Source organism: Lissotriton helveticus, chromosome 5_1 (assembly GCF_964261635.1).
Source record: "Lissotriton helveticus chromosome 5_1, aLisHel1.1, whole genome shotgun sequence".
Lineage (NCBI taxonomy): Eukaryota > Metazoa > Chordata > Amphibia > Caudata > Salamandridae > Lissotriton > Lissotriton helveticus.
Genome location: NC_136065.1, coordinates 1092339899 through 1092362125, shown reverse-complemented (window position 1 = coordinate 1092362125; position 22227 = coordinate 1092339899). Strand labels below are relative to the sequence as shown.

Genomic DNA, 22227 nt, shown 5'->3' with positions numbered 1-22227 from the left:
GTCCTGATAGTAATGGACACTGGTGGGGCTAGACGGGCATACTCCTCCTTGTTTTTAAGTTCCTTTTCTTTAAATAATTTCTAGTATATATATATATATAGTTATGTTATGTTATGTTAGGCTCATTTATTTAGCGCACAGATGCTCCAGCAAAGGAGCGTCCTGGCGCCCGACAAGGTAGCAACACAACACAACACAACTAAACAGAACAAAGCAGGAAAAATTTTAAGGGAACAAGAAAGTTTTTACTGCTCGACGGAAGGAGAGCAGGTCCCTGAGGGCGCGAATCGCCGGGGGAAGGGAATTCCATAACACTGCGGCACGGACTTGAAAAGAGCGGCCGCCTGCCCTGCTACGCTTAAAGCGGGGGACGACCGCAAGTTCTAGGTCTGAAGATCTTAAATCCCGGACCGGAACATAGCGGGACAGTAGATTGGAAAGGATCGTAGCAGGGGATCCCTTGAGAATTTTGTATGCTACGCAGAGGGCCTTGAACCGGATCCTTTGTGCAATCGGAAGCCAATGCAGCGTACGCAGGGTGTTGGCCGTAGGGCAAAATCTGGGTAGTCCCACAATAGCTCTTGCTGCGGCATTCTGGATGCGCTGAAGGCGGGTAATTTCCGCTTGATTTAATCCCACTAGAAGGGAACTGGCGTAATCAAGCCTTGAGATCACAGTTGCTTGAATCACAAGTTGCCTGGTGGTGGCATCAAAAATTTTTAGCACGGGCCGTAGTCCACGCAGAATACCAAAGCAGCAGGCTGCCGTGCGCTTGGTATGGCAGACAAAGGCGAGAGTTGGGTCGAGCCATACCCAAAGGTTTTTTAACTCAGAGACCGGAGTTGGCGTAGGGCCCAGATCCGACGGCCACCACCTGTCTCCCCAGAGTTCCATTTGTTTGCCAAAGATCATGACCTCCGTCTTACTTGCGTTCAGCTGGAGACAGTTGGAGGTCATCCAGCTGGCGACCGCCCGAAGTCCTTTCTGGAATCTGGGGGCATCCACATCCGCATCCCCGCTGATTGTGACCGCTAACTGGGTGTCATCGGCATATGACACCATGGTCATACCCCTTTGCCTGACTACCTCAGCCAGCGGTCTCACGTACAGATTAAATAACGTGGGACTCAGCGAGGAGCCCTGGGGGACCCCCAGATCCAGAGGATGGAATTTGTACTGATAAGGCGGGACGGCCACGCAAAAAGAACAGTTGGCAAGAAAGGAACGGAACCACTGGAGAGCAAGGCCAGTAACACCAGCTTCCTCCAGACGAAGCAGAAGGATAGGGTGGGACATGGTGTCAAAGGCGGCGCTCAGATCTAATAGCACCAGCGCCGCCGTTTGCCCCGCATCTAGCACGGAGCGTAGATGCTCCACCATGTACAGTAGGGCAGTCTCCGTGCTGTGCCCAGCCGAAATCCATTCTGCGTTCTGTCTAAGATGTTTGCCTGAAGAAGATGGTCCGAGAGGACAGAGTTGACATGCGCCTCCGCTACTTTGGCAGGCCACGGAAGAAGAGAGATTGGACGGTAGTTCTCGGGCTTGCCAACGTCGAGAGACGGTTTCTTAAGAATAGGCATGACAACTGCCTGTTTCCACTTCAGTGGAACTACGCCAGATGTTAATGACGTGTTGATCAGAGAGCAAACCGGCGAGAGACCGTGGGATGCTAGATCTTTAAACAAAGCTGGCCGTAGCGGATCTGCCGGTGACCCTGACTTCACCTGTTGGGCCAGTTTACTGAGACTTTCTGATGTTAAGCTCGGGAAGGAATGTAACACATCCGGAGCTAAGGGCTTGAGAGGTCTACCAGCAGAAGGTACAACCGATGGAAAGGCTCTATAAATGGCATGAACCTTTTCCAAAAAGAAATCCGCCAAGATTTCACAATGTGCGGTAGAGCTCTGATGAGTCGCAGCCACCTTGTTAGCAGTAAGATGTTTCAGGGCCTTAAAAATAGTTTTGGAAGGGTTAGTGCTGGTGCGAAATTGCAAGGCGTAGAAGGCCGCGCGGGTTCTGCAAACTGCACGATGGTAACGTTTCACAGTGGCCATATACAAAACTTTTTTGTCGCTGTTATAAGTTTTGCGCCATTCCCGCTCAGCGCGCCTACAGGTGCTTTTAAGCACCCGCAGCGAATCATCATACCACGGGCTTGGATCCCTTGCCCCACATTTACACAAAACTATTGGAATAAGGGAATCAAGAGCCCTAGTAACCCACTCACAGAAGCGATCATAGCCCACCTCCGCAGACTCAATTAAACCTAGCGGGTCGGTAGACAAAAGATGGAAGAAGTCATCAAGTTTCAATTTATTCCAACGCCGTCTAGGAAGCGCACCATGGGTTTGAGTTGCGGCTCATACAGGGGGCACTGGATGCATACCAAATAGTCTCTCAAAAGATTCAAAATGTTACCTCAGGTAGACAGCAAGTAGGGTTTCTTCACCAAAACGTCGCCAATGTTGTAATGTAAAATAGTAGTCACAAAGTAGTTTCATGTAGAGGTTTATTTGTCAAGTTCCAAGATGGTAGTTACAGGTTCAAGGTTAATTCAAGTCCAATTCAGAGCTGGTTCAGAGCCCCACCAGGAGCTGCATCTTCGCTGCTCAGCCCACTCTCACCAACTGTCATTCTTCCAATCAACCAGGCACACCAACATTCGACACAGTCATCAATCATTCCAAGGTTCCATACATACACACATACACACTGGCTGAGCAGCATAAATGTAAGTACTACATCTAGCAAACGGGATTTACTGTACTTACAAGTATAATAAGAAACAAGCTCTAGAAAAGTAGCACAAAAGTCAGCTACTGGTCCTGCGGAGCAGTAAACGAAAAAACAAAAAGGGAGGCCGGTTAAGAACAGAACTTGGAAACCAAACAATTCAGCAGGTACATATGCATGAATGTCCAAATATCTTAATGGTAGCAACCCATCACCTCATCCTCCCGGTCCATATTTTTTTTTAATTTATTTTACTGATAACAAGGTGGGTGCATGCAATATCAGGCCCAGATGTGATATTTAACCAAGATTCTGAGATAAGATGTTAAGTTGTAAAGAATTTATTAATAAAAAGATTTCTTCTGCAAGGCCAGGAAGTGAGTGCACATTAAGTAACATACAGTTAAAATTGAAACTAGCAGATCCAGAGACGGTATTCACAATGGCTGATGGAAATGAGGTACTGGCATAGACAGAATCCCTGAATTGCTAGGCGTCCCCAGACTAGTAATAGCAGACCTACTTGCCATTAGAGAGCAAATGGTGGTAGAAGGATAGCACGATTACGAATAGCAAGTAATGACTCCCTAGAATATGTCAAGTAAACAGCATCCATGGTGTGCCTTCCAACTTTTGTACTATATAATATGCATGTCATAAGAAGGTCTCCGAAAAATTGAAGTCATAGCCCCTTACGTTCCTTTTTGTTATGGAACCACTACAATATAAATATGCATAGCATAAGCAATATTTAAATTGTATTGATATGTTGAGTTAAAGCCTGGAATGTAAACAGAAAACGGATATAGGTAGAGCTTTGGCAACAATGATGTAAGGAAATATCACAAGAATATTTTAAAGTGCGTTGGCGGCTCACTCTGGCACTTGGAGATATTCTCAAACAAACACAAAAGGTGAAGGAAGGACTGTTTGCAAATAGTGTAAACCACTGGCAATCACTCTGGCTAGATTTCTAGCACACAGTTTTTACACACCCACTGTGCCACTCTAAATACAAGGCCAACCTTATACAGATTTGTACTGATCCTGCTCCTCGTAAGGACAGTCCATCCTGAACAGCCAGGCGAAGGCCCCCTCCAGAAGGGGAGGCAAGCAATCCAGGTCCTGTTTCGACTTTACTAGGCCTGGTCAGTGAGGTAAAGCTTGGAGCCTATAGAGCAAAGACTAACGGATCCATTTCTGGACACACCATGGCGTTACAACAAACAGTCTAATGGTGGTGTAAGGACACCTTGCAAATAGTTTATGTCACTAGCAATCGCTCAGGGTAACATACCAACTAATTGCTTTTCGCCCAATGTGGCACTCAGGTCAGAGGCCCACCTTATGCAGATCAGTACCTACCCTGCTCCTCACCAGCAAGGTAAATACTGCTTAATCTAGGTTGATCTATAATAGATCAAACACTTTTGGATTAGGAAATTAAGCAAGCCTGGTAGGTTACGTGATACTAAAAGAGAACACAGAGTTTCAAAAAAACTAAAAAGGTGGTCTTTTTAGAGTATAGGTTTAACAATTATGTCCAAATATATTCAATGTATTACATCACTAAAGAATCTTAATATCCCACAACCCATGTCCAGTCTTGGCAGGCCTACAAATATACTTCAAGACATTTTTTGATGCAATCTTTTTGGCTTATATGATTTAATAAAAGATACGCAACATACCAATAAGCATCAGTTCAACATGAAAAGAGTCAGGGTAAACTGCCACTATGAAAAATACTTTGTATACTAGTGCAGCAGACGCAAAGAAAAAAGTGAACCAAAAAAAAAATAGGCAATTGTGCACGGAGCCCGTCACAACTGAAAGAAAATCTACCACAATTTTAGTTTTCCTGCTACTAAACCAGAGATGAGTTTTAAGAAACATCTGTAGCTGGATAACTATTCAGTCAAATAGTATCAGGTTACTCACATTAAACAAGTTATCACGATCTACAGGCCTTGTGTGTGTTTCTGTCTCCTTGGGCTTCTTCTGCGAGCCCCCTCGTGGGAAGCTTTCCTCAAAAGATTCCATGCTCCAAAAGCTGACGAAAATGAAAAAATATATATTCAGAGTAAACATCAGAATTAGCACGGACATCATTTAATCAATATTTCAACAATCACAAAGCTAGGTGGGCTGGTAAAGTTTGAGCGCTACGATGCCTCAGTAGTGATGGAGTGCTAAATAAATGCAAAATAACATAACACTGTTCGACTGCAGTAAGTATGTAAGTAAGACTTTATTGTTCTGTTAATTAAAACTTAAAATACAGCTCAATATGATCACCAAATAAAACATCATCAATAAATAACATCATAAAATCCATCATAAATCAATTGGAATGCCCAAGATATACTTCATTAAACCTCAAAGGATAAATCGTTAACCCGAGTCATGTCACATGATAATGAATTGCAATTTTAAACCATTAACTATGGAATATAATCCTACCAACTTTGCCCATCTGAGTGTTGCAGGAAGAGTGTTTTAATGTTCAAGCGTTAACAGAGCATGGATCTTGTTGTGTCAGTTTAATTTAATTGCATGTAAAATATCCCAGCAGGCAATGTTAAAACCATGAATGTCAATCTTGTGCAAAATAGTCAAAACAAAGCGCTATGTGCCTTTACTTAAATTGCTACTTCACATTAAAACTATTCTTACGACAGCAGAGCTATAAATAAAAACGTCCTGGTTTAACATGATCAATCATACATAACTATAACATTCATGGTTAAGGATGAAAGCTTTAAAATTCAGGCTGAATAAATCACCAACTCAAATAATTTTTTTAATACAATATAAAGGGGCACATAGGCATCTCTGTGTGCTACTTAGATTGTGTTATTCTAAAAAATAATAATATTTTCTTAACTTTGACTTTACAATTTCGCAACCACATTCTGAGATATTTGGTGCTCCCTAATGCTGAAAACATAAATTTTGTCAAATGTGCCATCATCCATTACAATAGTCCTATAGCTGCACAAACAGAAGAATGTTCTAGTAAGAATTTCTTTCCAAAACAGTTCCACTAGTTAACCAGAGGCAGGTCTGAACAAGTCTTTTATTCCACCTGGCATTTCCCTGGTGGACTGGTGCCCTTTGAGGCTGGTTTTAAAAGCCCAAGACTACCCCTGGTGCCAAACAAACTATCCAAGGCTCCCCGAGGTTAATTGCAACAGGCACTGGAAGGCTTCAAGAGAGAGTAAGAGATAGAATGATGGACAGGGTAGAGGGAAATCATGAATGATGGAAAGAGAGAGATTGCTTGTGGAGACAAAGTGAGCAGACCGGTTTCAGTATTTTTGCCAGGGCAGATTTTGGTTTCCCAGTCCCGCCCTGACAAGAGGGGGCATGGCCAAGTAAAATAGCAAAACCGGCAGTGAGAGAGGCCCAAAAACCGTTCCCCCACCCCAACTGCATAATACTTAATAATCATGCTTCGCTTCACCTATCAGGCCTCGAGAAATCTACTCACCCACCCACTATTAGAGCAAGCAAATCTTAGGGACTACTGGCCAAGCGGATAAAGAACAGGTGTTGTTTTAGCAATAAAGATGCCTTTAAATCTTGTTACTAAATCTTGTTACATTTGCTGGGCCCTCAAAGACGGAGGTCAGAGGTCAGCTTATGCCGCCTTACAAATTGCTCTTTATTTAATCCTGGAGATGGGGTTTACAAAATGTTCTTACTTTGCTGTCAGAGAAAGAAAATAAAGAGAACTGTCAGACAATCGTGTTGTGTAAAATGAAAGGCTATAGGATGTCCGTTTTTTTCCCCAAACACATATTTAAATAGCTTGTAAATGAACTGTACAAATATTTCAAAATACAAATTGTAGTGGGAAAACACTTTAAAAAAAAAAAAAACAAGTCTGAAGTGTGAAGAAAATCCTACATTTAATAGGAACAAAATAAATCTGTACACTTTACTTGGTGTTGTGCAAACGGGAACTATTTGCTAAAGCCCAATACCAATATTGGGCTTTAGCAAATATTGCATGTGTACTACATATTCCTCAATTCACAACAATGACTGTATTTATTGTGAAGTCTCCTTCTCCTTTGAAAAGGTGCTTTTGCTTTGCTAATAATGTGGGTGCTGCTTGACAAACCTGTTAGCACAAGTTGCTACATTTCGGCACAGCAAGGTTCGTACAGATTTGGCATGGGGAGAAAATGGGGGATGATATAAAAAAACGTAGACTGTCACGCTGGTTAGTTTTATTGTCACTGATTTGCTTGCTTCTTGCTCATTGGTTTGCCTTCCTTTTCTAGCGCTTGCGTGGAGCATAACCTTTTTACGATCCTTTTAAAAGTATCCTTTCACTTCTCACAATTAGGAAATTATTTCTCTCTTTTCATTAAGAAGCTCCAGATTGCCAAAAATGCTTTCACACTAAGAAAATATATATATGTTTAAACTTCTTGATCCAAGTGTCTGCTTTCCTGGATCAGTTAAAAAAAAAAAAAGGTCAAAATTATATATATATATATATATATATATATATACATACATACATACATATATATATATATCTCACCAGTGTCATTCGGTATGTGCGTGCACATGCATGGTGCTAATGCATGTCATCCTGCATGCATACAGAATGGTACAGCTGAGAGCAGAGGCCGCATCATTGCGCCTTTTCTTTTTTCTCTTTTTTCTGCAGATTCTGCACAGTATCGGTAACAAGCATTTACAATGCAATGGTCTCGGCATTGTTAAAGTTAGAGCTATTGGCATTGCTCATGACATTATTAGGTCTCGGCTGAACGCGCGGAAGCGCGTGTCCGCCGAGAACCTATTGTGGCCGTGTCTCCTTTCCAGGAGACAATCCTGGCCACGCGCATCGCCTTGGAGGCGATTTCAAACGCGCACGCTTGCTGCATTCTCTCAGACACACACACAAGCGCCCATGCACGCACGCACGCACATACAGCCTCCCCCACACACATACACACGCACACAGACACACGAGTGCTGCCCCCCTCGCCCCTCCCCCGCACCACGCACACAGACACACATACAAGGTTACCAAGCCCCCCCCAGCCCTTTCTAACTTACCGGGCCAATCTCGGGGAACTCCGCCGCTGCAGCTCTTGCGAGCTCCTTTCACGGGGCTCCCTCTTGGTCAAGGGAGCCCCGCAACACTCGCCTAACCTCCTGCTGGCGGGCCCGGGGCTCTCCACCGCTCACAGGAGCCCCCGGCCGCGATACGCATGCCTCCTCTTCCGGTCCGGAAGCGGCCCCGCCCCCGTCACAGGCGACATTGCCTGACTTCCGCTGGGTGCGTAGATTTCCGTCTTCTTTATTTATTTATTTATGCAATTTTATATAGCGCGGACTTTACCCGAAGGTGTCAGAGCGCTTCACAAAAGGACCAATAGTGATACACGAGGAACAAAATACAAAATACAAAAACAAACGAATGATGTGTTGCGGGCAGTTCAGTGCATTCTCCCACATACCATACACCTGGGGCTAAGGACAGCTCATTGCCTAAAAATGTTTCGACATTCACGTGTTAAATTAATCATGTCATGTACAATGCTAATAGCTCTAACTTTTGCAATGCCGAGACCGTTGCATTGTAAATGCTTGTTTTTATTTATGTTTTGGTTTTTAAAACATAAATAAATGGCATTGTCATTTACAATGCCAATAGCTTAATCGCTCGCAAATGCGAGACCTATTGCATTTGCACCCACACAGAGCCACACACACATAGCCCCACACACAGAGCCCCACACACAGAGCCCCACACACAGAGCCCCACACACAGAGCCCCACACACAGAGCCCCACACACAGAGCCCCACACACAGAGCCCCACACACAGAGCCCCACACACAGAGCCCCACACACAGAGCCCCACACACAGAGCCCCACACACAGAGCCCCACACACAGAGCCCCAACCACACAGAGCCCTCCAGACACACACAGAGACCCCCAGACACACAGAGCCCCCCCACACACACACAGAGCCCCCACCCACACACACAGAGCCCCCACCCACACACACAGAGCCCCCCACACACACAGAGCCCCCCCCACACACACAGAGCCCCCCCACACACACAGAGCCCCCCCACACACACACACACAGAGCCCCCCCCACACACACACAGAGCCCCCCCACACACACAGAGCCCCCCCCACACACAGAGCCCCCCCCACACACACAGAGCCCCCCACACACACAGAGCCCCCCACACACACACACACACAGAGCCCCCCACACACACAGAGCCCCCCACACACACAGAGCCCCCCACACACACACACACAGAGCCCCCCACACACACACACAGAGCCCCCCACACACACACACAGAGCCCCCCCCACACACACAGAGCCCCCCCCACACACACAGAGCCCCCCCCCCCCACACACACACACACAGAGCCACACACAGGGAACAAAGACCAGAAAAAACGCTCACAACGAGGGGACAGATGCCAGAAAAAGCGCTCACAACGAGGGGGCAGGAGAGCAAGCACCGCCAGGGGGCAGGAGAGCAAGCACAACGAACGAGGGGTCAGGAGAGCAAGCACAACGAACAAGGGGGCAGGAGAGCAAGCACAACGAACAAGGGGGCAGGAGAGCAAGCACAACGAACGAGGGGGCAGGAGAGCAAGCACAACGAACGAGGGGGCAGGAGAGCAAGCACAACGAACGAGGGGGCAGGAGAGCAAGCACAACGAACGAGGGGGCAGGAGAGCAAGCACAACGAACGAGGGGGCAGGAGAGCAAGCACAACAAACAATGGGGCAGGAAAGCAAGTACAACGGACGGGGCAGGGGGCAGTAAAGCAGGCACTACGAGCAAGCACAACCCCATACCTGCGTTATCCAAAAGGAGAGCAAGCACAGCCAGGGGGCAGGAGAGCAAGCACAGCCAGGGGGCAGGAGAGCAAGCACAGCCCGGGGGCAGGAGAGCAAGCACAGCCCGGGGGCAGGAGGGCAAGCACAACGAACGAGGGGGCAGGCAAGCACAACGAACGAGGGGGCAGGCAAGTAAGCACAATGAACGAGGGGGCAGGAGAGCAAGCACATGAACGAGGGGGCAGGAAAGCAAGCACAAGGAACGAGGGATCAGGAAAGCAAGCACAAGGAACGAGGGGGCAGGAAAGCAAGCACAACGGACGAGGGGGCAGGAAAGCAAGCACAACGGGGGGGGCAGGGGGCAGTAAAGCAAGCACAACGAGCAAGCACAAACCCCTTACCTGCGCTATCCAAGCTGCAGGCCGCGACCAGGAGAGACTCAGCGCCGGCTCCAGAGGGACGCGTACTGCACTATGCACAGCCAGGGGGCAGGAGAGCAAGCACAGTCAGGGGGCAGGAGAGCAAGCACAGCCAGGGGGCAGGAGAGCAAGCACAGCCAGGGGGCAGGAGAGCAAGCACAACGAACGAGGGGGCAGGAGAGCAAGCACAACGAACAATGGGGCAGGAAAGCAAGTACAACGGACGGGGCAGGGGGCAGTAAAGCAGGCACTACGAGCAAGCACAACCCCCTTACCGGAGTTATCCAAAAGGAGAGCAAGCACAGCCAGGGGGCAGGAGAACAAGCACAGCCAGGGGGCAGGAAAACAAGCACAGCCAGGGGGCAGGAGAGCAAAAAACAGCCAGGGTTGCAGGAGAGCAAAAAACAGCCAGGGGGCAGGAGAGCAAAAAACAGCCAGGGGGCAGGAGAGCTAAAAAAAGGCAGGGGGCAGGAGAGCAAAAAAAAAAGGCAGGGGGCAGGAGAGCAAGCCCAGCCAGGGGGCAGGAGAGCAAGCACAGCCAGGGGGCAGGAGAGCAAGCACAGCCAGGGGGCAGGAGAGCAAGCACAACGAGCAAGCACAAACCCCTTACCTGCTTTATCCAAGCTATGGGCCGCGACCAGGAGAGACTCAGCGCCGGCTCCAGAGGGACGCATTCTGCACTCGCTGCCCCTCCTTCTTTCACTCCCTCTCCGGTGCGTAACATGGCGGCCGGCCTGAGGAGCGGGAGAGGGAGGGAGATGTTTTGCAACAGAGCGGGAGGGAGGGAGCGGTGAAAGGGAAACCGGCAGACCTGCATCTGGGAGTCTGCTCCCCCGTGCTGTGGCAGGACGTCCCAGAGCACAGCGTAATGGCTCTCGAGCCAGCTCAGGCTCCAGGGTCTCAGAGGCAGGGGGGAGGGCGGTGCGGTGATCTTCAGGTCCCGGTCGAGCGCCGAGGAGCCCAGGCACATGCTCTCGAAGCCCGGGCTCGGGTTCAGCTCCAGCAGCTCGTCTTCCAGCTCCTTGTCGGACGAGGACGACGAGTAGTGCGATGAGGCGGACGACAAGCAGGAGGATCAACCCGGGCTGTAGTGAGTGACAGCCTCCCAAGCCGCGTGCAGAGAATAAAAAATAAAATTCCGCTTACCAGGGAGAAAATGGAGGCTGGTGGCTGGCAGTGTCGGGGAGGGATGGAGAGATGAGGTGGGCGGAGAGAAGAGGGCTGTGATGCCGAGGGAGGGGTGAACAGATGGGACGGAGAGGCGAGGGCTGCAGCGGGGATGCCCAGCCGTGAAAGATGAGGGGGCGGGGTTCGAACAGGTGAGGAGCCGAGCTGAATCTCGAATATTAATATGGCGCTGCTTGGCAGAACAGAGGTGATGTCTGGGTAGGAAGGGCAAAGCGGCGAAAAAAAGAAAAGCGAGGCAGAGTCTGCTCACGCTGCCTGCACTCGCCAGTCGGCCCTCTGATTGGTTAATAAGGAACACCAATCAGAGAGCCGACTTGAGCGTGCAGGCAGCGTGATGAGGGGCGTGCTTTGTTACGATGACGTCAGGGAGAGAAAGAACACGAAAAACACCCCCCCAAATCCAGTCTACAACAGAGTGACGCCCCTCTCCTCCAATGGCTGGCCTCCGTTTAGGAAGCCAGCCAATGGAGAAGAGGGGCGGGTTCAAGCCCCACTCTAGGAAAACATAAAATCTCGGCTGCGCGACACTGCTGCGCAGTGTACGCTAGGTCGAGACCTAAAAAGCATTGATGAAGTCAATAGATCAACAATGTGACTCCAATTTGCTTTGTTAATGTTGTTTTTTCTCTTTCTTCAGGATAGTGATGCACAATAACCAGCTTTAAAACATACAAACTGTTAAATATCAGAGAGATGCTTTGTGATAGCAGACATAATGGTCAATGTGGCTTTCAAAAACTTAAACAGGGAACATCAGGCTTCCAAAATTTGATAACAGGTTTCAAAATATGGTTTCCTCAACTGCATCTACTGTGAATTGCCAATAGCTTTCTCCAATCCTGCACTTCTTTCAAAGGGCCCAGGCTGTGATTACCCTTGCGTTGTCACATCTGGAGAACGCCAACGCGTTCAACCTCGATGTGCATGAGTACCTGTTTCATATACAATAAAGAATTTAAAAAAGAAGAAAAAAAAGAAGAAAAACAAAAAGACAGCTGGAAGACTACTTCTGCATTTAAATCTAGAAGATTGCATCCATCCCTACACGTCCTGCAGTGACTACCAGCAGACAAAAAGCCTCCTTTAAGTCTTCCTGAGGTGCCCATCATGTTTTATATATAATAAAACTACAAACATCTCACATAAGAAAACGTTCCTCTCGAAGACACACCTCTGAATTGAAATATCAACGTACAACTACCCACGAGTTGTAGGGTCAATCTTCTCTGACCAGACAGCAAAATACTAGTTTGCTCTTTGCTTACACAGCAGCTTTCATTATTTTAAACCTGACTTCCAGCACAGCATTGATGACCGGGCCGTTTCCATACATATGAACCGAGCAATAAACCAGTTTTACTGGCATGACCTTTTCTATGTGGAGCTACTGGCGAAATTACACCTTATGTTAGGTAATCCCATCACTGGTTGAAAATTATCACTAGAGCAACTATAAATAACAAACTAAGGACTCAACTATATTTACAACTAAGTCTCATAGTAACTGACCCATTCTGGATAAACTGGATGACATAATCCCACCATTTCAGCTCCTTCTACCACTCGTCCCTTCATAACGGGAGCCAATCTTTCATCCTCATGTGTCACCTACACCCATATATAGCCAAGCTCACAGAAATTACACAATTCTGCAGCCGTAGGAGTTACCCTATAATTACTGATTAACCACATAATTCAGCATGAGCTGCATATTTTCTAGATTACAACAGAAAAATGTTTCTGCTAGAGGGATCACATGTTACTAAACAATGTTACTAAAAATCCACGAAAGCTAACCCCGTCCCTCCCTCTCCCGTCTCACTTCCTAACAGTATCTCGCCCCAAACCTGCTCTCCCTCTCTAGAGGTCCCACAATCGAACCCCAACCTAGACCCGGTCCCCTCGTCACAGACCCCCCCAGTCGACGTCCTGCTACACCACCTCTCCCGCACCAAACCCAACTCCACCCAATCGCCCACCGACTCTACAGCATCTAAACTGTCACAACGCCTGGACTTTCTAGAAGCCCAGATCGCGACTCTGATCCTCGGCCTGAAAGAAACACTATCCTCCCTAGAGAAACTCCAGCACCCCTTCCTGAACGCCCCTCCTCACACCCACACAGGATCCAAGCCCCCCACAGGCTCCCAGCCTCTTCTCTCTAATCCCAGTACTGAGACTCGAATAGACAGGCCTAGAAGGACGGCTTCCTCCCTCTCGCCTCAGGAAGTGACCTCCCTCATCACCTCCTTTGAAAACCCGCCTAGGCAGCCTGCTCAAATAATGCCCCCTGAACACCCTCCCTTCTCCTCAATTCAAGTCATTACTGGAGTGGGAAGGGAACCGCCCCGTCGCATAGCTGCCAGACCTCCACCCTATCTCTCTTCCTTACCCAGAGCTACATCGGTCAATCATATCTCACAGATCGACTCCCAAATAAACTGTATGCTCATCAATTGCAGATCCGCCGTCAAACATGCAACAGAAATAGCTGAAACCATCCTCGCTCAGGACCTGGACGTAGCCTTCATCACTGAAACATGGCTGAACACTCTATCCTGCCCCATCCTGGACACGCTGGTGCCGCCCGGGTTCTCAATCATACACAAAGACAGGCCCATTCACAAAGGCGGCGGAATAGCTATTATCCATAAAAGCGACATCTCCATCACTGAATCTCCTGCCGTCTCCTACAACTCCTTTGAATCCCTCGCGGTCAACATCAATTCGCCTCAACACCCTTCACTCCAATGCCTTCTCCTCTACCATCCCCCGGGCAATACCTCCGCATTTGGTGCTCAGCTGACGGATCTGATCACGCAAACAGCTCTCAACAGTGATTTCAGTATAATTCTGGGCGACCTCAACCTAAGATGGAATGTATCAAAAAACCCGCTCATTCAATCCCTCAACACCCTGATTCATGACCTTGACATGACCCAGCACTGCACAGAAGAAACCCACCATAGAGGAGCTACCCTGGATGCTATCATCGCAGATAAAAAGACAATTTCAATTGACCACATCATCCCAGTAGACTGGTCAGACCATCACGCCATCCTCTTTCATATCAATCACCCGGCGCTCTCCGTCCCTCCCACACAAACATCCCCCAAATGGATCAGAAACCTATCGAGAGTACCTCTGGACAAGCTTGAAGAGGGCCTCAGCTCACTCCTCCCGACCACGACAGATCCCCTTTCAACCACAGAACTCACCTCGCTCTACCATTCCAACTTGGAGCTCGTCTTAGACCAGCTGGCACCAAGGAAACTAAAAAAAACAAAGAAACATCCCCTCCAGATCCTGGTTCTCCACTGACATCAACGATGAAAGAAGACACCTAAGATACTTGGAAAGATCCTGGAGGGCCAACCCCTCCTCACGCAACCGGGACCAGCTCAAGGCAGCCCGCAAAAGCTACTACAACCACATCAAGAACAAAAAGTCGTCCTTCTTCTGCGCGGCCCTTGACAATGCCAAAAACCGCCCCAAAGAACTTTTCAACATCATCAAGAACCATACCTCCATTCCGGTAACAAGAGACATGGTAGCGTCCAAATCCCAATGTGACGACTTTGCCAACTTCTTCAATGAAAAAATCGCGAAAATTGACCGATCTCTCGGCACGTTACCCTCAGACCACCCCGCTTCAACTTCCAATTTAGGACCGTCAATCTCATCCACTCGCTGGTCCTCCTTCCAACCTATCCAGGTTGAAGTGATAAGTAATCTCATAGCCTCCGCCAAGCCCTCAAGTCACTCCCTTGATCAGCTTCCCCCGAGAGTGACCAAAGACTTGAGGCTCACTCTAGCCCCTATTTGGGCAAAGATCATCAACAGCTCTCTGAGTGAGGGCTCCATCCCGGACTGCCTTAAAATAGGTCAAGTCACGCCTCTACTAAAAAAACCGGGTCTTGACATACAGGATATGAATAACTTCAGACCAGTCTCGAACCTTCCACTACTATCCAAAATCTTGGAAAGATGTGTGCTGGCGCAACTCTCCCAGCACCTAGAGAATACAAAGCTTCTAGACCCACATCAATCAGGGTTCAGAAAAGGCTGCAGTACTGAAACCGCAATACTTAACATCCTAGACGATCTTCACATGTCGCTCGACTCCAACCATTGCAGCCTTCTCATCCTCTTAGACCTATCGGCTGCATTTGACACAGTCGACCATGCCCTACTAATCAAGGTCCTAAAGGAGAGAGCAGGCCTCGAAAAGACTGTCCTAAAATGGTTCTCCTCCTTTCTTAACAACCGCACACAAAGAATAAAAATTAAAACTTGCGAATCAGACATTCTTCCCATCAGCAGAGGAGTTCCTCAAGGGTCTGTTCTCTCTCCTCAACTCTTCAACATTTACATGGAGCCCCTCACCTTAATTCTAAGGAAAGCTAACATCCCCTTCCACCTTTATGCGGACGACACGCAACTCTATCTGGAAACCACATCGATCTCGGACATCCACAGACTGAACCACACACTTACTGAAGTTCAGCTCTGGCTCTCTTCCAACCACCTCAAACTCAATGAGGAAAAAACTGAAGTGCTCCTAATCTCTAAGAAAGAAGAGAACCCCCAAATCCTTGATTGGCTCAAAGCCTTAAACGCTCTAAATGTGCCGCTTGTTCCATCGAACTCCATAAAATCCCTAGGGATCACCCTTGACCCCAAATTGGATATGAAAGAACACATCTCAAAAACCGCCAAAAGTGCCTTCCTGAACCTGAAATTGCTCTACAAACTAAAACCATTCCTCCCCACAAAAGACTTGAAACAGGCCACGCAGGCTCTGGTCCTCTCCAGAATTGACTACGGCATTGCCACTCTGACTGGAACAGCCAAATCTCACCTACGTCCTCTGACCTCCACCCTAAACGCAGCTGCAAGAATGATCACGGGAACAAAGAAATATGAACACATCACCCCAGCTCTAAAGGATCTGAAATGGCTCCCTATTGACCAACGAGCTAGCTTCCGCACAGCTTGCCTCACACACAAGGCCCTGCATACGGGCAAACCGGAATACCTGGCCAATAAGCTCAAAAGGGCCGGGCAGTCTAGAAACCTCAGAAGCTCCAACACGCTCCTACTCATTCCTCTGAAATCCCAGAAACTCTCAACATCGAGCAAATCCTTCGCGGGCAATGCTCCCAAAATATGGAACTCCATTCCACCACACATCAGAATGACCACATCCTTCCCGAAATTCAAGAAGCTACTCAAAGTCCTCTTCCTTGAGCGCTCCGGAACCAACTAGAACTAAACCTAGACTTTATTGTTTCATGTCCTCGCTCACCCCTGAGCGGATTGACTTGCCTACGAATCTCCACCTGGGTCACGCTTGGCTGCTATTGTATAGAGTGTACTCACTCCTGTGTGCATTGACCTGCTTTTTGTCCGCATTATCTGTCTAACCCATGTATATTTGCTGTGAAGCGCTCTGATACCCTCGGGTCCAGCCAGCGCTATACAAAACTTTAATAAATAAATAAAAAAAATAAAAATAAAAAAAGTGCCACATGTTGCAGAGACTGTTCAAGAGTTAGCTGGTCACTTTACAGTTGCCAACTGCTGTATTCAGATGTTAAACCAGTACTAATGATGGGCAGTCTTTAGCACCAAGAAAACAACTGGTGAACGCACGCTCTACAAATAGTTTTAACGTAACAGTCTTACTAAGACAATAGCAATAGGTGTTAAAATGACAAAATAACACTGCCACAGATTGTGCAGCACTAGGTCTCAGAATTGGCTTTTTCTTGACACATAATTTGGTCAACCATGCTGCATAATTTCGCTTTTCAATGCCAGATAATTCCAATGGCCCTGCACACGCCTCCGCCATCAACCAAGCACACATGAATCACCGACCTCTTCACCACTCCCTACACAGCCTCTACCACTTGCAACTTTTAAATATGCTTCAACACTCCTTAGTAAAACAGAAGCACCTCTACAGTATTTTCATCTCAACATCTTCTTACAGATAGTTTGAAACATTTAAGACCTTTTTCATCCATGCCTGCATGCATCCGAGGTTAAAACAACAAACCTATAAAGCCACACTGATGGCAGCAACACACTATACCAATGCAATGACATTTACCAGTTTAATGAAAACACTTTTCAATAAATTGAATATCTTTGTTGAATGGTGAGCACTTTAATTAGGTGAAGCGAATGTTATATTCTAGAAGCAGGATAGAAAAACAGCACTGCGCCCATGCCTCCCTGATTAATAATGCCTTCCTTTCCGTCAATTTATTGCCTTCTAATAATTGCAATAATATTCTTGTTTTTCTTCAATGCTCTTACTATATCTCCCTTCCTCTTAAACTAGTAGACTATAACTTTTGCTAAAGTTATTTTCTCCTTTGGTTCCCTCCCAGTGGGTTGTTGTTGCCACCCATTACAATTAAATACAGAGTATTCTTGAGGGTCCGTAGCAATATCACCTTGAGCAAACAGGCAGGGGATAACCCTCGGACTGTGGTCTTTTCCCTTCAGTCCCATCGCACTGTAAAAGACAATCCCTTCACTGCGTCCATGATTTGTATTGATCTGCAACACACTATTTTAGGGAAGGGTTTTAAAATAAAGTATTTTCTCCTGGTCCAGATTGCTTTAAAAGTGGCATGAACATTTCCACCTCTCAACAAAAGTCTGGCACGTATGCCATTCCCATAACTGCAAAAATACAGATGATGCCAGGAATGCTGAATCAATCAAACATTCACCCCCTGTAACAGATCTGGTTAAATCCATCCTTTTTTTGAATGCCACGCCATTCCATTTGAGACCCAGCCCTATTCAAATCAGTCTTAACCCTGCTGTCCATGGGAACAGTCCAGCCCGAACTGCCAGGCCAGGTCCTCCCTGGACCAGATACAAGCATCCTGGGACCAGTTTCGGGGTTTTGCCCCTCATCAGCCAGGCTAGCTTGAATCTGGTGGTGTAGCGAGCATTGTACCCACATCTGGGCATACCCTTCCCACTTAAGGCAACAAATGCAAAAGAAACAGATGATGGACGGAAAGCTGAATCAATCAATTCCCATAAAGCTGAAGTCTGCAAACTGTGGGTCATGCCCCCTTGGGGTCCTTGGATGTATTGCCAGGGGGGTGCAAATGCCTCAGCAATACTTGTACTAAAGAAGGTCTGGAAGCTCCACCTTGTTTATTTAGCAAGATTCCAGACTGATTTTGTTTACATGCAGGGTTGGAGAGCATGAAAAAGGTGATGAAACAGTGATCCAGAGTGCCATGGGAGCTAGGTCAGGGAGTTTGGTGACTGGATCAAACACTTGACTAAAAAGAGCAAAATTGTATTCAACAATTTTGTTAATTCACCTGCCTTAAATGAAAAATAAATGCATGTGCAACTAATCTTTGGGAAATGTGAAATCTCAATTGATTAAAGCGATCACTGCAGATGAAGAATTGAAACCTGGTTGGCGCAATGGTAAATAGTGACTTATCTATTCATAGTGCAACGAGGTCTTAGTCCGTGACAGGAAAGCATTGTTGATATGCAAATCTTTATTTTAACATTGCATTATGCACAGTATGAGTTAAGCTGCTGCAAGATGATTTAGTGTTCAAGATAAAAACAAGTGCTTCTATATAGGTGCAGTCAGACTGTTCCTAGTGCAACCATTCTTTTTTACGAGTGTCCATTAAAAGGATGCACCCTGGATCTCAGTTGGTAGCACACTTACATTATCTCTCAAAAATAAGAAATCTTTGTTACCATGAAGCTTCAAGTGACTCCATTAATTAAAGCCTACAGTGGCTCACTAACAGCCTTTACATTTGCGGATTAAGAAACTGCACACATTTACATTTCTTTTAGGTATCAGACACAGTCTGATGAGGACTGTCTCTTCTTTAGTTCTCGGTCCCTCCTTCAAGTTCACAGCCAGGAGCTCGCATGTCCCTTGAGTTTAAGCCAAAGGCACTTTAAGGCAAGTATTAACAAGTTAAGAAAGTATGGGCATGCTACTCCCCACAGACCTGCCCACTTCAACCTCTTAATATGCAGATGGGCTTCGGGTGAGTAGAATGGGTGGCACAGAGGAGAGAGAGGGCAGGGAGGAGGCCAGCAAGATCACATTCAGATGAAAAGTCAGGCCTTCAAAAGTATTAAAAACGTTGCTAGACCTGCGGGTCTAGTAACTTAAACTATCTACATGATCTAATAGTAATACACTTGTCCCACAGAATGGCCATCATTTTTTTGGGGTAATTAGAAGCCCCGGCATCCCTAAAATTTGTGGGCCACCATGCTACTACCAGACAGAAAAACTGAATTTGTCACTGACGTCCTTACCGGAGAAATGTGTTTTATATGTAGATGGGACTTTCCAGGATAAAACTTAGATACACACAAATACCCCCAAACACAGGTAGTAAAATAACACCTCAGTGCAAAGGTTCAGGCACTTAACTTTTAGATCTGCTGTTTTTAAGAAGCTCTGAAAACTGGTGTTCCCATCAACCAATTTAAAACTAAATGTACTGATTTTTTGAAGGATGGAAGGCTGAGCCATCATACTTGGATAGCTTCCGATTACTGCATGTTTTCATCAATAACTATTCAACTAATTGAAGACAAAAATTATGTTCATGGAGCGCTTATCTGCCTTGACAGTTACTTCACTAGTGCTCAAAGTGCAGCAGTAAACACACTAAAAATGCAGCCAGCACTACGTTTTCTGTGGAACTGTAACATGCTTTTGTCAACACATCTCAACTGAGTGCATCACCAGTTGCCAGCCTCATTCATAGCAAAAAGATTGATTTGCTAACACACCATGCAGACCTTACTCTTGCCCCCCAAACATATATCAGTTGATCTGACTCCCTGGGCTTAGATGGGTATCCTCCCTGACCTAGTCTTGTGCGTAATCTCCAAGTATGTGAAAGAGGGGCAAATAAGTCTTCCTTTCTCTAAGAAGAACGTTTTGCGATTGCCATGGGATTGTACAATAATTCTCTACATTGGATTAGGCTAGTGGAGTCTCCACATTGGGTTAGCCTAGCGGAGACATGGACCGGTCACTTGCAAAGTGAAGAATTGTTAAGGGATGTTCATTTCATGGACCTCCCAACTTGTCCTTTTAAGAGAACTTTTAATGATAGATGCTGAGCAAGGCTTGAGGTTAAGCTCAGGGGACATCAGCAATCAACCTGATCAGCAGGTCAACATCTGTGTGGTTTATATGATTAAAACGCAGCTCATAACCTACACAGTGCCTGCTCTACACAGCTCTTGAGGACACAGTTCTCTCTTCCAACCCAGATTATTCCTCTTGCACAGCTCAGATTCTGCACAGCCCGCACCTGGCACAACTCATGATGGTTGCTGTTAGAACTGGCTATTTCTGGTAGGCTAAGGCTGACGCCAAAGCCAGGCAGAAACCACCATTCTAGTCAGGACAAGGAAGTCACACGCCAAGATAACCTTTGCTCACCCCCTTGGTAGCTTGGCACAAGCAGTAAGGCTAAACTCGGAGGCAATGTGTAAAGCATTTGCGCCAGCGCACAACAGCAACAACATCCTAGGCACACCACAAAAGGAACTCCACACAAGGTTATATTAAAATAACTTTTGTATTGTCAAAACATATCAGATAAAAATCACACATGTACATTGTGCCAACTGGCACGGGCAACATTCATAAGGGATTATGTACAGGACAGGGCCACATGGGCCACTGTCAGAATCAACACTTTGTAGATATAGAAATAGCACTTATAGAACTTAGAATAAGTATAGCAAAAAGAATAACAGTTGTAAATCACATCCAGTAACTACTGGGGACAGGTAAGTACCACCTACGCAACCCTAAACACCTCAGGAGAATGTCACGCAGGGGACCAGGACCTCACTAGGACCACCTGTACTAAAAAGAACAACCACCTAAGTATCACACAGCATTTAGGGGTCTAAGAAAGAACACATTACCCATGATGCATAAATATACATTCAGAGGAGTAGTAAAGGGAAACACATGATGCATAAACCTACACATTCAGCGGTGTTAAGAATAAAGCACATGATGCAATAAAAATACATTCAGAGGTACCAGAACAATGCAGTAGCGCAAAAGTCACATGATGTCTAAAAACATTCAGAGGTGCAGGAATAACACATGATGTAAGAAATCACATTCAGAGGTGCAATAACCATACAATTGCGCAAAACCTACATAAGCCACCACCTGTGGCAGTCCCTAGGCCAACTGGCCTTGTTGGGGCTCAGACACCCTGTGTCCAAATGTCAGGGCGCGCTGCCATGCAGCGCCAGTCTCAAGAAAAGAAAGCCTAAAAGTAGCAGCTGGCACTAAGTTCTGCGCAGCTGGGAAGGCCTGGCACCACTGTGCCCTCTCTGTCCCACACAGGGACTCTCTCCTGAAATTGCGCCTAAACGGTGCAGCTGCCCACTAATTGCTGGGCAGCTGGAGAATCATGAAAAACTGTGGCAGGGCCTTCAGCAGCCCCTCTGGCGAATTGCGCCACCAATGGTGGAGCCACACAGGCTCTGCAGCTAATCCTCTCTCTGGAGCCCTCTGGCTCCTCAACACAATACCCCCCTAAGCCTAGCAGGCTCTTAACACAAATAAGGGGTCGTTGGAGCCCTCCCTCGGGGGCTCGACATCAAGAACCTGGCCCCCGAGCCTCTCTGGGCTCACAACACAAAAATGCAGGCGGGGAGTCCCTCTCGGGGGACTCAGAACAAAATGCCCCACGAGCCTCTCTCAAGGCTCAAGCAACAATGGTCTCGATGGTGGGGCGGCCCGCTACCATCTGGGGCTGCCCGACATGCTAGCAGCCCACGGGGGGGCACCGGCAATGTGCCCCGACGCCCCCCTCTGCCATAACCACACCGGCCCCACTCGGCCCCAACTCACCGGCTGCTGTTCCTGTCTCTCCGGTGTCGGGATCCGGGCAGGCTCCTTCCTCCGCTGCGGGGTCGGCCTCACTCTTCTTTCCCTCGCCGGACATCTATCTCTCCTCGGGGCTCCCTCCAG

At 47.1% G+C, this 22227-nt stretch overlaps 1 protein-coding gene across 3 annotated transcripts in view; it reads right to left on the bottom strand.

Moving 5' to 3' along the window:
* Nucleotides 1-22227, bottom strand: part of PDCD11 (programmed cell death 11) — a 627216-nt gene that overhangs the window by 600553 nt on the left and 4436 nt on the right. For all 3 annotated transcript variants that reach the window (XM_078643694.1, XM_078643695.1, XM_078643696.1), the window contains exon 2: nt 4675-4786. In XM_078643694.1, the coding sequence (XP_078499820.1) occupies nt 4675-4776 (102 nt within the window). In that variant the 5' untranslated portion in view covers nt 4777-4786. The remainder of the gene's footprint in view (nt 1-4674; nt 4787-22227) is intronic.